At 47.4% G+C, this 18,348-nt stretch overlaps 1 protein-coding gene across 11 annotated transcripts in view; it reads right to left on the bottom strand.

The window, feature by feature from the left end:
- AMOTL1 (angiomotin like 1) overlaps window positions 1-18,348 on the bottom strand; it is a 153,860-nt gene that overhangs the window by 45,690 nt on the left and 89,822 nt on the right. For all 11 annotated transcript variants that reach the window (XM_019450127.2, XM_019450129.2, XM_019450130.2 and 8 more), the window contains 2 exons: window positions 14,866-15,796; window positions 346-637 (listed from right to left, as the gene is read on the bottom strand). In XM_019450127.2, coding sequence (XP_019305672.2) covers window positions 346-637; window positions 14,866-15,796 — 1,223 coding nt within the window. The remainder of the gene's footprint in view (window positions 1-345; window positions 638-14,865; window positions 15,797-18,348) is intronic.

The raw sequence follows: 18,348 nt of genomic DNA, 5'->3' as shown, positions 1-18,348 counted from the left end.
CCTGACTGTGGCTCTCGGCATAAAGCCCTAAGAATGAAGGCGGCCACACCCTCTAATATTCCCGCTGTCCTCCTGGGGAAATACTACCCACCTCTGAGTCCCAGGTCCAGGGCCACCCTCACTGTACCTTCTATAACCACCTGACACCCTACAGCAGGTGTTAGCTTAGGCAACCCTCCCCCTTTTGGGCGGTAAGCTCCTCCAAGGCAGGGCCTGTGTCCTCTTTATTCGTCTCCCTAAAGCTTTGCACAGTGCCTGGAATACACGGGGGTCACTGCTGGCGAGTCAAGCAGCGGGGAAACAACTCTGTCCCTTCCCCTCTCCTTCCCTCCGGAAGTCACCTACCTTATGGAGCTTGTCGGCATTGTCGTAGTAACCCTGAAGCTCCTGGTGCAGCACGCGGTTCTCCTCAGTCAGGATCTCCACCATCTGCTGGGCTCGCTCCACGATGGCGAACGCGTCCGGCCCAAGCTGCTGGCTGGGGGAGGCGGCGGGCGGGGGCTGCGGGGCCGCCAGGGTCATGGGCAGCGCGAGCGGCACGGACACGGAGTGCAGCGGCCCGCCGGCGGAGGGGTTCTGGGAGGACATCGGGCTGTGCGGCTGCACTGTCGACGGGAAAGGGAGCTGGCAGGGGCGGCTGCAAGGGAAGTGGACACCGGTCATCACACCCGAGAAACAGGGGAGCAGGGGGGCGGGGCGGGGGGGGGGGGGAGTCACAAAAGGACGCGTCCTAGCGACTGGCCTGGGCTACCAGAGGCCATCAGCACACATCTGGGTGCTGGCGCCAGTAGAGCAGGTTGGGTCCTTCAGCCACAGGCATTTAATGCGTTCTCCCTCTAATCAGCACTGTTTTGGTCACAGCGGATACAAGGTCCCTGCTCTCGTGAGGCTTACATGTTCGGGGACAAGCTGATCGGCCAGGTATAGCAGAGTAATGTGACTGTGAGTGGCTACGTGCCTAGTTCGTACAGAGAGGTCAGGGAGGGAGACGTGAGTGCTTGCGTTGAAGTCTGAATGACAGATAAGAAGGACCCTGGGGAAAGGAGGAGGAAAAGGAGTCTCCCAGGTAGGGGAATCAGCTAGGGCACGGGGCCCAGGTCAGGATTTAGCATAGGCACCAATGAGTATGAAAGAGAGCGCACACGCAAATACCGAGTACAGTCTGCAAGTAGTGTGAGATACGACCAGAGCCACGAGCAAAGGCCTGTGTCAGCCAAGGCCAGCCCTTGGTGTAGACCGCGGCCGCAGAGGAGCTGCCCCACTGACTGGTCTGCAGATGGGATGCAGTGGCAAAATGCACGAAGGGCGCCCGCAGGGAGGCCTGAGCGTGGTCTAGGTGAGAACCGTGAAGTCTCACAGGGCAGCAGCGGCAGAGAAATCATGGATGGATTGGGGATATGGCTGGATAAATCATGGACAGGGAGACAGAAGGTGAGGAAAATTTAAAAATTACTCCTGGGGGTGTCTGGGTGGCTCAGTCGGTTAAGCATCTGGCTCTTGATTTCTGCTCAGGTCATGATCTCACAGTTTGTAGGTTCGAGCCCCGCATTGGACTCCTGGCTGACAGCATGCAGCTTGCTTGGGACTCTCTCTCTCTGCCTCCGCCCCTGCCCCTCTCATGCTGTCTCTCTCTCTCAACATAAATAAAGGTTAAAAAACATTACTCCTAGATTTGGGGCTTTACACAAATGGACAGAGGTACCATCCGGTGAAATGGACAAGTCTTGGGGAAGGGACAAATCTTTTGTTTTGATTTGCCAGGGTGAGGAGGTCTGGGGATCTTAGCCATGTAATAAAGATAGTTCCAAGCCCAGGCACTAGCTTATCTGAAATCTTGGGCTGCCCTCTCTGACTTCACTCCCTGACAATCCCCTCCTCACTTCTCTGTTCCGTAAGAATCATCGCATTTTCTCTCAGCCGAAGCCAAGGGCTCCTACCAACAACTCACGCAGGTATTAGCACCAAAGACAGTCATGGTGGCCAGTTCTCCAACTACGGCTGTCTCTCTTCTGCAGACTCGGGAAGACAAGTTTTCTTGTTGACCTCCCTAACCTTTAGGATTCAGTCTGGGAACTGGAGTGAGCAGAATGGTCAGCAACCCTAAACCACCCACATTCTGTATCACAGGGCAGAGTCCTCTGGAGATCCCGCTACTTTCCAATCCTTGACACTCAGCCCCTGTCACCTCCCCTTATTCCTGGCCAGCCGGAGCCAAAGCCCCCACTTTCCCCAGGAGACTGTGTGGCCTTCTATTTTCCTTTGAGGTATACTTGCTGGAATGTTTTTGGACCCTGTCAGGCTCCGTGCCGCTTATTTTGTAAGCGTATCGTACAGTCAGGAGCCCTCTGAATGCCGACTCCTGGCACCTAAATGTCAAACTCTAGAAGAAAATTTGAGAAGGGCCATCTTAGCCCTCCCTGCACGGATATGCAGACGTTCGTAAAGACGACCTCAGAAGAAATGCAGGAGAGCCCGACAACGTGACCTACCACAGGCCTCGCTTTGGTAACAAACACCAGAGCCTCGCACCTAGGCTCGGGAGGGATTGCCCAACTAGGTTTCCTTATGCCTTCAGTCAGGAAGCCCCTTCCATTTCCTGTTGAAATGGCTGGGATCTGAGTTCTGCAACGCCTGGTGGAGAACGATGGAGCTCAGTTGGGTTCTTTATTGCTTAAGCGGGCTCCACCTTCCAGCCATCCTTGGAGTTCAGAAGGAGTGTTGTCACGGGGGGGGGGGGGGGGGATGTAAACCACCCCTCCTCCCTCCCTCTCCATACCTGTGACATAACTACCTGCCCATCTCTTCAGAAATAAAACGCTTCGGCGTTTTGATGAATTTGTGCCCCTTCCACAATGAAGCGTGTATATGACTATGTGTCGTCCTGTGTGTATGAGGTCCAACTCCGTGGCAAGAGTGGAAAGGCTCTGAGTGTCATACTCCCTTCCCGCTTCATCCAAGGCAAGGGACACATGTGGAGTGTCTCCTTGGAGCTGAGGTGGGTACAGATGAACCTATCACCTGCTCTCCAAACCATGGGGCTTCCCTTTGACCCAGGCAGCTTCGGACTAGGGCTTCTATCTTTTAACATTTATTAAGCTCTGGGATTTGGGACTATGGTCAATGGTAGGCTTATCTTCTCATCTTTCTCTGATATATAACAAAAGGAAGTGTTTTCTGAATGCCAGCCTAAGTTACCCATGATGGTGACTAGTTACCTGAGTGGCAATGCAGGAAAAGGGTGTTTGCCAAAGTTAGGCGACAGAAAAGAACTTACTTTTTCAAAATGGGAACTCTTCTACTAAAGAGAACATTGGCCGCATAAATAACTCTGTTACACATTCGATAAACACCACATTACAATGGATGATGTGCAGGCAGGTCAGCAAACTTCCATTCATTGGCTCCACTACTCAGCCAACGTGTTGGTGGGCTCAATGATCTGTACAAGGCAGATGTGGGTTTAGTGTGAATGAGGGGGACACGGTGTTGGGACAGAACAGGAAAATGTCACATGAGATCATACTAAAAACCACCTACCCTTAGCTTACAAAGATAATGCTGTTGATTGGCCGTGACCCTAGCAGCGGGGACACAGAGAAAAGGGAAAAAGACAAGATGGGAACCAACAGTTAAATGAGAAACACCTGTGAACAGAATGCGATGCTACAGGGATTTGTGCACCTGTTTCCCCTGCAGGTTATGAAGTCAGAGAGCTAGCTTATTTGACACCATGTGTCTTGGTTTCCTGGGACAATGCACAACTTAGCTCGATCCTAAAGGACTTAGGGAGTTAATAATATGTACAAAGCCCGGCACAAGGTAAGTACTGGTGAAATAGTTAGTCATAATCACCATTAACTATTATCACCTGAATCCCACAGCCCCTAATACAAATCCTCCCAGCAAGCAACGCATGTGTAAGTCCCAATAAATTTTTTTCTGTTATGGTTAATACTTATTAGCATTTTTTTTGCATTTTTTGGATTTATAACTGCCTTATAAAATAGGTATCAATGTCAGACTACTTAGATGAGAAAAACAAAGCACAGGATGGTAACTTAGAAAATATAACAGAGATAATAGGAACATAAAGAAGACCCAAGTCCAGGCTTTTGGTTTCCAGAGTCCATGCAGTTCACTATTTCCCTATACTGGCGAGAACAGGGAGGGAAGGCGGCCACCCTTTGGTTCTTTGCTCCTGGGTTCCCGTGGCCTTGTCGGAGCAACCACACCATGGGGTGTCCATGATCCACACCCTAACACCAAGCATCACAGCTTCTGTAGGCTCGAGCAGCCTCGGGGGAAGCAGGAAGGCTGGAAATCTGCCTCTGAGTTGTTCTCTTGGACTGTTCCTTACATTCAACATTATTAGCTTCCACAGGCTAATGTCCTGTCTACAGAGAGCGTTCTACTAGCACTTATTGGGGGCCTAGGCTATCCGGGAGGCACCACGTTTCATCACCTTACCTAATGCTCACAAAAACTGAGGCCAGTACCACGAACCAGGTCCCGCTCCTTTCTGAAGGAAGGCAACGAGCCTTGGAACGCCACAGAAAGTGACCTTTTTCCATCTGCCACCGAACCGACCAGTTACTTAAATATGTCTGAGCAAAGCTGAAAAAGCCTCTTCTCCCCAAGTCCACAGTGATGTATCAAAAAAAGAAAAAAGAAAAAAAAAAGAATCATAGCATTTAAAGAGTCACATCTTGACAAAAGAAGGGTCATGTAGGGAAGCCTTGTAGACTGGTCCTCCATCATCAGTGACTCTGGACCATGATGCTGCCCATAGCCTGACCCCAGAATTTGCTCCTTATTTCTTTCCTCCAAACTTACAACGTGCCTAAATCACAATCCTGACAACCTATAATCACTGGACTATATCATGTCTTTTGTTCTCCTGAATTTTTATTTAAATATATTATTTAATTTTTAATACATGAGCCTTTTCTCCCAAGTTTTTAGCATGTATCTTTTTTTGAGGGTAGAAAATTATGACTTCTACTAAGTTGGTACTCCATACATTTGTGTCAACTGATTTGGCCCCTAAGCCCAAGAGCAAGTTGGGAGACCATATATGCTTGATGAGCTTTCAAATAATGGCTAAACCTTCAACATTACACTATTAAAGAGGAGACCTCTGGTGTTTAGATTGGCTCTGGATAATTGGTTCATGACAGAATCTCAAATCATGAGATTGCCAATATAATAAATAACATGGCTCCGTGTTATTGCCCTTCTTACGTATTTGGGGTCACAAAATGCAGCTCAAAATGGGAGCGATGATGTTATTTGGACTGCGGAAACAAGGTCACTGAGGGCATCTAATCAACAATCCATTTGTTCCTCTGCATACTGCAAACCTTCACAGATGAGCTTATTTAAACTTCCGTATTTGTTAACGCCTGTCTGTAAATGCACCACATTAGCATTTTACGTCAACTGCATCACTTAATTCTTACAATCTTGGGCATTCACTGATCTCATGCCATACATTATCCTACTTTTAAACTATGCAACCTTCAGGATTCACAAAGCAGAGACTTCAAGGCCTTTACAAAGCCTAAAAATGGACTTTGAACCGGGCTTGAAATCACCCTCCTTGCACTGCACGAGGGCTAACTCCCATGTTAGTACAAGAGAGCACTGCTCTTTAGTATGGGGTATCCTTTTTCTGCTTCGACTTCTTTCTAACCAAGTACCCATGGAAAAGTTTTTAACTTCCTCACCTTTAAGTGATGATGATAATATCCACCTGACAGGGTGGTGGTGAGAATTCAGTGAGATAAGGTATACAAAGCATTGCACACAGTGTCTCTCTTTAGGGAAGTACTTAATACCTGTTAGCCTCTCTTATCACGCACTGCGAATAGGTGTTAGGAGAAAGGCAAGAGGTACCACCCTTGAATGTCCCTTCGTCTTCAAACACCACGGTCCCTAATCCTCAAGCTCAGTAAGGGATCAAGACACACTCCAGCGCCACAGAATCTCCGACTTCTGAGCAGCTTTCCCGCAGCGGGATGCAGAATGAGAGCATCATGTCAAGGTAGTGTCTGGACCCATCAGGACATTCTCTCTCGGACACAGCCCTCCTTCCTTCTGGACTTGTGCTGTCCCAAAGAGTAGCCAGGAGCCACATGGGCTACCAAACACCTGAAATGTGGCAAGTCTGAACTGAAATGCGCAAGAAAGGTAGAATGTACATCAAAATCTGAGAACTTAGGACAAGGCATGTAAAAGAGCTCATTAATAGCTTATTGTTTTATGTTGGTTATCTGTTGAAATGACAACAGTTTTAACTAACTAAAACATGTTTTTAAAGGTAGGTTTTTAATGGGTTAACTAAACTAGGTTTGAAAATTAACTTTGTCTTCTTTTAACTCTTAAGAAAACATGGCTGCTAGAACATTTCTAAGCAGACACGTGTGGCTCACACTGTCCTTCTACTGGACAGCACTGCTGAAGACCCTGCTATACGTTCACCAAAAGGCCTCATTTTGGAGATAATTCCAGAATTCAGTGACTGTCAGAGCAATTCATGCAAACAGACCAGCAGTCCCCTCTCTGCGGTCCCCACATCCCCAAGCAGCAAGGGTGATCAGCAAGCCATATCCAACGTATGAAACTATATGTTCATCTGCAATTAGGCCATCCTGCGAACATTTATAAATCTGGCTTGTGTGATGGACAAAATGTTTCAAACCATGATACGAAAATAAACATCAGTGGATAAATGGATGGAGGATGTAATCAAGGAATTCAAAAGAGAAAATGCAGACGGCTAAATACATTTTCCAAAGCAAAGTTATTAATAGAGAAATAAAATCAAAATAACCTTTTTCAGTTTACTGACATTAACAATTCAGTTCAACAAGTTCTAACTGAGTCCCTAAGAAAGGATTTTTGTTTTTTGATAAATTTGTTTTTAATGTTTGTTTATGTTTGAGAGAGACAGAGACAGAATGCAAGTGGGTTGGGGCAGAGAGAGAGGGAGGCACAGAATCCAAAGTAGGCTCCAGGCTCTGAGCTGTCAGCACAGAGCCTGACGCGGGGCTCCAACTCATAAGCTGTGAGATCATGACCTGAGCCTAAGTCAGATGCTCAACCGACTGAGCCACCCAGGCACCCCAGGATTTTTTTAAATTCTCAAGATAAGACACATATTCGAATTTCACCTAGTATGTGTGAAAAACAATGTGCAGGTAAATGACTGGAAGGAATTATAACAAAGGGTCAGAGTGACTAATGCTAAGTGATGGGATTATGGATTTTTTTTTCTTGTCCTATTTTTCTTTATATAATTTCCACAACGAACATGTATGGCTACTTAAAACAAAAATTCATTGTCTAAGGAATACATGAACTTTACAAAAATTAGAAAATAAAGATAAGCCAAAAAATCTGCATTGTTATTTTAATAATCAGAAAGTAAACAAAACGAGGTAAAGGAATGAAAAATTGAAATGAAATAAAAAATGAGCTTCTTGGCTCATGGTGAAGAGGTTCAAATTTTAAGACTTCTCCTTAAGCGAAAATACCTATTTACATAGAATTTTCCAACCTAGCAGTATTTTCTTATAATTTTCTGACCCTCAAAGCAACACAGAGAACAGAGTATTTAACAATGGTTAGTCTGGATAATGGGACTGCGGGTAATTTCCATTTTCCTTCTTTTTTCTTTTTTTGGCAGTGAAAAATCAGTTAGTTTTAGAAAACATCAACTGTAACAAGTTGCAGATAAGGAAACTGAGGCTCAGAGAACTTAACTGACTGCAAAACAGAAGAGCCAGAACTCAAAACTCCTCAAATCTTCTCTCAAACCCACAGCCTCCCCACCCAGACCCGTTGGCTGTGTAGACACCGGTAAGACTCGTAAATGCCCAAATTAAGACTCCAGTCTTGCGTAAACTAAGATCAGATTTATTGCTATGCAGGATGGATATAGACAATCCTCTTGTTTGAAGAAGTCACTTGTTTAATGCATCATAGCTGGAATTGTGTTAGGTTTCCTGAGAAAGTAACCTGAACTTGACCCTAGCCTTTGAAATTCCCATACTGCAGAGCCATTTCTCAGAATAAACAGCATTTTACCTAGCTCATCCAGCCATAATCCAGCTTAAAAACTGTAGAAACTCCTAAATTCTAATGCTGGTATTCACAACACACGTTTAGCTGGTGGAATTTAAACGAGGCTCCATAGCCTCATTTTTGTTAAGGGCAATGCATAGTCTTTAATCCAACAACTCTGGATCTGGCTTACCTTTTGTCCTACATAGCAATTCATTTTCATAACTGGATGAACCACAAATCGCCACTCTGGAAACACACTTACTCTGAAAATTCTCCTTCCTCCTCCAGGCATTTCCGACTCAAAGTACGATGGGACCACCAAACATTCTTTCTTGCAATACGGCACATTCCAAACCTCCAGCCAAGCCCACCAAGTAAGCCCTGCTCTTTAGCATGAATCTTTATGCTTGTTTGTGTTTTAAACTGCACTCTGGCTGCACAGTTGGATTGACAGGAGTTTCCTGGGGAGAGGTGTTCTCTCTCTTTCATTTGCCACATGTGCTCCTTGGCTGTGTCCCCTCTTGCTCCCTCCCTCCTCCCTGAACCCTCATTTGGCATGTTCCCAGAGAATGTCATCTATCCTAAATAAAGCCAGCCCTGGAGGTTTCTCGGGGGGAGGGGCGGGGGGGGGGAATTCACAGTGCACTTTTTAAGGAAAACATGAGCGGTTTAGGACATTAGTTACACCCACATGTTCCCTCTCTGACTACAGGAAATGGCAAGCCCCTGTCCTGCTGGGAAGAGGGTGGTGGAGATGATGGGCCTCTGGGGAGAAGCAAGCAAGCTTCTCTGTGCAAGAAAGTCCACAGCACCTCTTGCTCCATCATCTTTTATCAGCCTCGGACAGCGGGCTGGGTCAAACACCACCATTTCAGGCCTTTATAACGTATCCACCTACATACTAAATATCAAATTAATACATTCACAGATGAATAAAATATTAGTAAACAGTCACCACTCTTTTCTCTGCTCCCGGGAAGCTAGGAAATCAAGCCCCCTATGCTGATGAGGCGGATCAGCCAAGATACAGGACAAAAAAGGGCAATGGACAGGTGGAAAGAGAGTGCTCTCTTCGTGGACAGGAGTCATTTTTAGTCTTTTTCCAAATCCATACTGCCTGAGTCATAAAAGTTAGTCATTATTTTTTTTTTTTTAATTTTTTGACGTTTATTTATTTTTGAGACAGAGACAGAGCATGAACGGGGGAGGGTCAGAGAGAGGGAGACACAGAATCTGAAACAGGCTCCAGGCTCTGAGCTGTCAGCACAGAGCCCGACGCGGGGCTCGAACTCACAGACCGTGAGATCATGACCTGAGCCGAAGTCGGCCGCTTAACCGACTGAGCCACCCAGGCGCCCCAAAAGTTAGTCATTAAAATAGTACCCTCTCTTCCGTAACTGAAGCATTCTGCTAAAAAGAGGCTAAGGCAGACAACACTGCCTCGGTCCCCCCCTCCAAATGAAAGTAAGCCAGAAGCCAGCCGTAGCTCACAGCTACAGCCGTCAGCAAGCTTAAGTTTGCTCCTAGGCCTTCTAAGATACCTGGAGACAAAGAGGGCATCTGGAGGCCTTTCCCCCTAGAGTCTGGAATACGTCATCCGTATTCTAGACCTCCTGCAAAAAACAGAAGTGGGCAGAGCACAGGCTGGATATCAGGTGTGATATATACATCTGATTAGAAATTCGCCAGAGGAGAGCTACCAAATAAAAACCGTATTTTTGCCTCTACTGCAACATACAGTGGGGTGGCCGAGGGCTCACTTTCTGGGAGCTGCAGCGTGTGGCAGAGAAACCCAGGTTTGCCCACTGGCTCCTGCACTTCCCACGCTGGTGCCTGGGACTACGTTACTTTAACTCACCTCTAAGCCTGAGGGTTTACCACGCACATCATGGACCTCCCCCCACACCATATGACAGTTACGGTGACACCACCCACCCCTCAGAACTGCAGGAGAGAGTGAGGATGAGGTAACCTACACAGCAGGCCCAGCATACAGAGTTCTAGAAACTGGAAAATCAGGGCAAGCATTAGAGGAAACAGGTTTTAGTGTACTCTGAATCCATTATAACATATAGATCATACGAACAAAAAACACAGTTGATTTTCAAGACCAAATCCATCTAACTAGTAAAATAACCCCCCAATAACCTAGCTTAGAATTGCAAATTAAAATCATTAATGCCATCTGCCTATTAAATTAGCAAAGTTTTTGTAACTGTAGTGACTAATGTTGGTCAAAGGGCAGTGATACAGGCACTATCATATTTTTACAAAGGTATCTGGAATCACAAGTCATTAAAGGTTTGTTACAATGTACCCAATAATTTCAACTCCAAACAATGATTCCTAAAGAAGTAAACCAAAAGTTCAGAGACCCCCTCCAGAGAACAGGTGGGGTGAGAACAGACAGGGTAACCATCCACTGATCTGAAGCAAGGAGGGAACCTGGGCTCCAAAGACTCTTTAAATAGACTTTCAACTGGTCCTTCTGTTTTTATCTCCACCTTCAAACTCATTTTCAGAAATACTATCAATTCTTTTTTTTTTTTTTAAGTTTTATTTATTTTAAGAGAGAGAGAGAGCGAGAGAGAGAGCAGGGGAGGGGCAGAGAGAGAAGGAGAGCGAGAATCCCAAGCAGGCAACACTCTGTCATGGCAGAACCTGACTGGGGGCTCAATTCCACAATGGTGTGTTCATGACCTGAGCAGAAATCAAGAGTTGGTCACTCAACCGACTGAGCCACCCAGGCGCCCTGAAATACTACCAATTCTTAAATGTTTGGACTCTTCTCCAGAACAGTCAGGCTGCCTCTCAGCCTCTTCCATTGTGCATTCAGGAAGCCACTCTCCCAGATCCAGGGTTAGGGTCAGGGTCAAGGCCAAGATCAGGGCTAGGGCCAGGGTGAGGGGTAAGGTATATGCCCGGCACCTTGCAGCCCAGAAGCCCCTCAAGAGGGCCAGGCTAGTTTCAGGGTCAGGATTAGGATAAGGGTCAGAGGTTAAGGGTTAGGGGCCAGTGCATGAAAAATTTGATATGCATGATGATGTTCATTACATTATTTATAGAAAAAATGATGTAAGTTATATGTTCTATAAAATATCACACAGCAATAAAAAGGATGGCTATGGAAATTACACACTGCAAAAAGAATGTGATACAAAACTACCTAAAAAAAGCTACGATACTAAACTGAATATAATCTAGGATTACAACACGTGAAAAACTTAATGTGTATAGGAAAAATATTAACAGTAATTGTATTAAGAAAGTAGGATATTTTGAGTAATTCTTTGGCATCTTCGGCTTCCACTTTTGGAAATATGGTCAGATTTCTTTGGAAAGCAAACATGCATTTGATTAACGTACTCCAAGCGCTGTGACAGAGGTCAGCTCACCCACCAGCACCCACTCACGCGTTCGCTTCCATTCACAGTACAGTCCCGTACCCCAAGTCACTACTTCTAGAAGTGTCCTGTTTCCACAAACTGAGTCAGAATGAACACCCAAATGCTTGCCTTTTTTTTTTTTTTTAAAGCACAATTCTACATAGAACAGCCTGTCCAATTTTCACCTTGTCCTCCTTTGTATCCGTCCATTTCTACTTCTGGGTTGAAGGGTAAGAAGTATGGAGCAGAAAAAGAACCAGAGCCTTCATCCATGGCTGGCTCTTGTTCCCTGGAGGTCCCCCCAGCCACCTCAGCAGGACCTCGGTCTCCCCGTCTCCATCAGCCTCACCCACAACAAGGGCCAAGGTGGTACAAGTCAAGGAGGCTTTGACTGATAGGCTCTCCATGGGGTTCCCACCAGAGGAGACTAACACGCTTTACAACAGACTACCACACATGTCCGTCTTCAGCAGATCAAGGCAGGTGAATTTATACGCTATGGTGAGTCAGTATTATGAAGGCCAGAACTCCAAGTTCATACTCCTCTTATCATAAGCTCTACACTCTTGTCTCACTCGTCTTTTGGACCTTTCCACCTCTAGGCAAAAAAATCAGTGAAGTCTGAACAAAGTAAAGGGTTGGACAAAACCACTGAATGAATCTTCACCACCTACTGAGCCCATTTTTTGCATCACAAGGCAAGGCAATGGACTCCATGATCTCACTCAGTGGCTTTTCCTTCACGTCCAGGAGTCTATTTGACTCATCAGGCTTCTGAAACCATTGCCATAAATGACAAACAGATAGCCCTTTCGGCACAAGAGAATGTATCCATGAAATTAAAAGGAGCCCTGCTCATCTCTTGGCTCAAAGAAAACTTGAACATCACACGCTGCTGAGTTTCAGATCCAACCCTTGAAGTTCAGACCACGGTGGATGTGTCTGGAGCAGGGATGGTGTGGATACAACTTTGTTTACTCTGTCAGCCCAGGGCTGTGCTGCCGGAGCCATGCTGGCTCGCCATGGCCAGGCTCACAAAGGGCCCTTGTAGCTCTGGGGCCAAGCCTCAATGGTCTGTCTGTTACGTCCCCTGCGCCATTTTGATGTGCCATGTCAATCCGGCTGCCGAGACTGGCAATTGGCTCAAATCCCTCATACATTTCTTCTTTTTAATGTCATAGCTTTGAGACAAATGACACTTTCCACAAATAACTGGGTACATCTCCTGTTGGCGTTTCCCTCCTCCCCTTCCCATATCTCGCCACTCCATATCGCACGTACTGCCAAATGATGAAAAGCAGAATGACCCACTTTAGGCACTGCTGTAAAGCCAAAGGGAAGTGGCTTGATGTGGGGATATTCCCACCTTCTACCAAGCTCTAGAGGCTAAGTTAAATGTTTAGGAAAAACTGTGAAGTATCACAAACCAAACTCTGATATGATCGTGCGATAAACATCACGGACTACTTTACACAAGTCTCTGGAATCGATGTGGCACCAATTGGAGATATGAAGACTCTTTCCCCCCTACTTCTTCAAACCTGGTGCTTTGGAAGTTTAAATGTCTCCTGTGGCTTAAGGAACTATAAAAGGGTAAGAGGCAAGAGCCCCGTGGGCCCCATCTTGGATTCCTCAGTGGGGTCAGGCTGTGCCCCCTTTAGTAAGAATGAGTTCTGCACCCCGTCAGAGGTCTAAAAGGTAGCGTACTGCTCCCAAGCTGGCACTTCTGGCCCAGTGCATGGAAACGTGTCAGCAGCTGGGAAGAAAAGGGCACGTTGGCCGGCTCTCTTCCTGCCAGGGCCCAGTCACACCCTTTTCGGAAGATGGACAGCCAAGGTATGCCCTGCGCCCAGTTGCTGGGGTCGCGCAGGGAAAACTCGACTCGTCTGATTTAGAAACAGATAAATAAGGCCCTCTGTGAAAATGAAGACATAGCCAATAACAGGCAGTGGCCCCTTGCCTGTTCTTCTCACGCTCCACACTCTCCCCAAGAAGCTCGGTAACATCGAAATGCCAGGAACTCCCAAATTTGTATCTTCAGACCCAATTTCTCCCTTGAGAGTTTGGTTTCCAATTGCCCTATGATTCCTCAGCTTCCATACCTGATCAGTCATTAAATCCCACCAATTCTGCTTCCGCGCCTCTCACAGTATATAACGCTCCCCTACCCCTCTGGCCTCAAACTTGGCCCCAATTCCTCGCTGGACCATTGAAATTGTTCCTGAAGGTCCGCATGGTCCCCAGTCCTGTTCCTCTGCTTCATCACCACCCTTCACTGCCCCTGAGGTCAGCCTAATAAACATCACCAGAGTCCCGACTTGAAAACACTGGCTTTCCCGATTGCTTACGGCTAAATTCCAAACTCCAGGGTAGGACTCCCAAAGCCCTCTACCAGTCGGTCTCCGCTCCCTGTTCTAACACACCTCTGCCACTGCTGGCCAAACTGCCCCCACCAGCGGCACTGCTGCTCATTCGAGACAAACAGGCGGCACGCCCCCTGCACGGCGCACTCTGCTACCTCCTCTCTTCGCATGATTTCCCCACAGATCCTGCTCGTCCTTCAAGACCCTGTTTGGAGGTCACCTCCCCTGTGGGGCTCTTCCACCACCCCTCCAGTTGTGAGTCATACTATCTCCCTGGTTCTGAGCACACAGCATGCTGCATGGCAGCGATGGACTCAGAGGCGGGCTCCCCCGGGACAGCACCCTCGGGTTCTGGAGGGCAGGGAGTCTTTCTCTATCTCTGAACTTGGTACAAGGCTGCACAGAGTTTACAGTCAGCAAGTGCTGCTGAATGCACCGGGTCATCAGAAGAGGGATTAGAATTAGCACAACGGAGGGGAGAGATTTTGACGGTCGGGACACGTGAGCCTAGCTCCAGAAGCCTCAGAGCTGTGGGCTGTGGAAATGTATGAATCTCTCCAGGTTTTAGTTTCTCATCTGTTCAATATGGAGGGGAGACTACATGATTTCTATGGCCTCTTTAACTCCTCGGTTCTAGCGATCAGACTACGTTTTCCTTTCCAATCTACAATGAAGAAAGGCTCCATAAAACCCCACGGTAATAACATGCTCCGGGAGTTGGACGCTCTCCACAAAGCCAGCCAGGAAAATTGCTGCCTTGCCTGGCCACTGGGCACAGCTCCCCAGGACAGCCAACAACGGAGTCTCCTCCCCTCAACTCAGAAATCCCCAGTTGCCTTCTGTTACATTTGGAGAATATCCCTAGTTGCTCTCTGTTCTGTTTCACTCTACGTATTTTGGCCAAGAAGTGGCTTATTAAATATTATGCACAGGGAAAAAAAAAAAAACTGATGGCAAAAACCTAACATGCCTTGAAAATAACAAGCACTAAGAACATAATGGGTTGAATTCTGACGCGCCAGACTAAAACCTCTGGGCTTGATAATCACCTCGTGACCCCGTACTCCGGGGGCGGCTGGTACCTCAGCACGGCCACCTCTGTTCTCGCAGGCTGAGGAGCAGGGTATGGCTTGACCATCTCGTGGAGCATCCCCGGGTGCTGGTCACTGTAGAAAAGTCCATGCTCCTGGGTCTTGCTGACCGGGGACATCATCTGCTTGGTCTTGTAGGGGTACTCAGGTGGAGGACCCCGGGGGTCCAGCGCTTTGCCTGCGGGCTGGGCGGGGGAGGGGCCCCCTCCCGCCTTGAACCCCTTTCCGCTCCCTGAGCCAGGGAGGTGCTGCTTAGCTCCGGTCCTCTCCAGGGACAGCTGCATGATTCTCTCACTGAGTGAGCGGACGTGGCCCTGCTTAAGCTCTTTGAGCGCCTCGTCCTTATGTGCCTGCCCGCTGTTGGCGCGGTTCACCGTGGGCCTCCCCTCAGTCCGGGCCTTCTGACTGGTGCCCCCAGCCATGTAGTAGCCATGGCCGATAGCCCCCTGCTGCTGCTGCTGCTGCTGCTGCTGCTGCTGTCCTCTGAAGAACTGGGACTGGGCCTTGGCCTCCTCGTAAGTGGGCAGCTCCTCATTGTTCTGCTGAGGCTGTGTGGGCCGCACCTGCTTCTCCATCACCGTGTTGTCCACCTGGTGTTCTTGACCCTGCGGTTCCTGGCGTGCCGACTGGTAGACCATTTGTGGGTCTTCTTGGGTGAGGTTTTCCGTGGAAGAAAAGTTGTTTGGAGGGTGGGCTGGTCCTGCACTCCCTGTGGCCTGGTGCTGAATGGCCAGCAAGTTCATGTTCTCGGTCGGGGTACCATACCGCAGTTGTTCCTGGATCAGCCGCTGCAACACTGTTCCAGCTGCCGCATCCTCGGAACCTCTCATTTCCACCTCTGAGATCCTCAGGAAGTTTGGGGAGTGGAAGTTGCACAGAGGATCCTCAACTGAAAGATAAACGCGGGAGAAAGGTATCAGGATATTCCACAGGAATACCGGCCTGCTGTTGCATGGTGAATAATAAACATTCGAGCCACAGTAGCACTTAAAGACAAGATTTCAAATACCCTGCCACCTCAATTTACCCTGCAGTTTCTCAGGAAGTGTTTCTCCAATTCAAAGCGTCTCTACCACTCTCCACTGCCAGGCCTCCCGCTTCCTGCTGGGCCTTGCTCTGTCCTTCCCCTCTCCCCTTCCTTTAAACGCCCCACCGGCCCCTTCCCTTCCGCACACAAACATGCCAAATCTTCCCCATCTTAAAAAATAAATGCAAGCCAAAAACCAAGATCAAGCAAAAAGGAATCCCCTTTTCTTGGCCCTACCCATGTCTCCCTAACTGCCGCCCGTGTATCTCTCCTCCCCTTCTCTTCTGATTGCCCTCAGTAAGCGATCTGCACTCACTGGTCTCCACTTTCCAGATGCTCCATTCAACACCCTCCCTACTGCTCTGATTAGCAACCAAGCCCAATGAGGATTTTCCACCTCCTGTATTATGCACCTCACCTCTCTGAAGCATTCTGCACGTTGATCATTTGCTTCTTGAAATGCTCTCCTAATTCAGCATCCAGGTCTCCCACTCCCAACACCCGCCCTGGTTCCAGCCCCTGCCTCTCCGTGCACTTCTCTGACTCCCTTTTCTCCACCTGCTCCTTAAATTCTGGTGTTTCCCACAAGTCTGCCCTGAATGCCCTCCACCCTCACTCAACAGAATTTCCTCCATCATCACACCTCCCACTGGTCTTCAACCACTGACTCAGGACCCACACCTACAACGACCAGCAGACGGTCCGTTAGTTCTTCAAACTCAACATGCCTTCTGCACCCCCAACCTCACCCCCACCAAACCCCATATCCCTGCCTCATCTACTCCTTGCCAAGCCAGAAACCTGGGAGTTTTCCAAAATTCCTTCCTTTTCCCCTACCTCCAACATCCAGGGTCAGCCTGTCAATTCTACCTCCTGAACATCTCTCCCAACCTTCTTCATTCCCATCCTAATCTCCAAGTTTATTATTAATAACCACAATATAACCCCAAGAACCATTTGAAAAGTGTATATGATGTGCCAAGTTTTGTGCTAAATTCTCTCCATACGTTATTTTGTTTATTCCACATAAAATCGTATGAGGCACATAAAATCATACGACACAGATATCCATTTCCCCTATCTTACAGATGAGGAGGGAGGTTCAGAGAAGGCAATGACAGATGTCACAGGAGGAGCAAAGGCCAGAACCAGGATCTGACTCATTCTACAACAAAATCTGTGTTCATTCCACAACACTGCAAAGCCCTTGGTGTCTCATACCCAGACAATTCCAGCAGCCTCCTTATCTAGTTCTCTGACACGCCTCTCATTCCCACCTCCAAACCCACCCCTTAGACCTCAACCTATCTTCCACATTACCCTGAAAGACTGTTCGAATAGGAAAACCTAATAATATCACTCCCCTGCACAAGATTCCTCAGGGGTTAGTTACCAGATGAAACTGACATTCTACCCTAGGATGTAGCAGGTATGGCCTTACTTATCCAGCAACAGTGCAGGCCACCAGCACCTAAGACCACGTACTTCCCAGACACGTCAGTTCCCTCCTGCCTCTAGGCCTTGGCTCCCTCTCCCTAGAAAGGTGCCCCTCACCATGTCTCTCTCCTTGGGAAATTCCTAGACGTGCTGTACGTGATAGCTTCACAGCTGCCTCTGAGTTAATCGTGTCCTTCTGCAGCCCAGCAGGCTTGAGCCCTCCTTCTCCTAAGTCCCTACTCCATTTGTCAATATCACCATTATAGCAATGATCACGGTAGATGGAAATGGTTTATTTACACAAGACTCTCAGCTTCTTCAAGGCAAGGATCATGCCACCTCATCTGGCTCTCCCTAGTGTGCAACCCAGGGAAGCCCGTAATGGGGGAGCAAACATTTAACCAGCAAAGAATACCTAATGAATGCCAAGAAATATACAATGTATCCATCTCACAACAATACTAATAAGTAGTGTACTGAGGAAATTATACAGCATGAGGACAGTAAAAGTTCTAGCTCTTACTACGGCATGACCTTGGCATGACCTTGAGCAAATCGTTTACTGTCTCTGAGCTCAATCTCATCTGCAAATTGACAGAACAGAACTCGACCATCTCCAAACAGCCTCAGTTCTACGATTCCATGCAATGATGGCTCTGTGTTTCTATATGTACAGAGAACACATCATCTCCCCTCAAAACATCTTTCTTCCCCAAGGTTGCCTCTTTGTTTTGTGGGTTTCTTTTTTTTTTTTTTTTCTAAGTGACATCCTTATCATCTATGAGTCATCCAGATAGAAATTTCAGATGAACTTTTGGCCCTTTGTCTCCTTTTCTCCCCACATTTGATCAACTGCCAAGCTGGTTTTTCTCAGTCCACAGTGAAATGAGAAAAAATAAAGGTGGTGGGGTATGCTTACAAAATATATAGATATACGTATACTTGCACATACACATGTGCATATATACAGATATATG

This window comes from Panthera pardus, unplaced genomic scaffold, assembly GCF_024362965.1.
Source record: "Panthera pardus isolate Hobbes unplaced genomic scaffold, ASM2436296v1 HiC_scaffold_12, whole genome shotgun sequence".
Lineage (NCBI taxonomy): Eukaryota > Metazoa > Chordata > Mammalia > Carnivora > Felidae > Panthera > Panthera pardus.
Note: the sequence above shows the minus strand (reverse complement) of the source record. Positions and strands in the feature narration are given on the sequence as shown.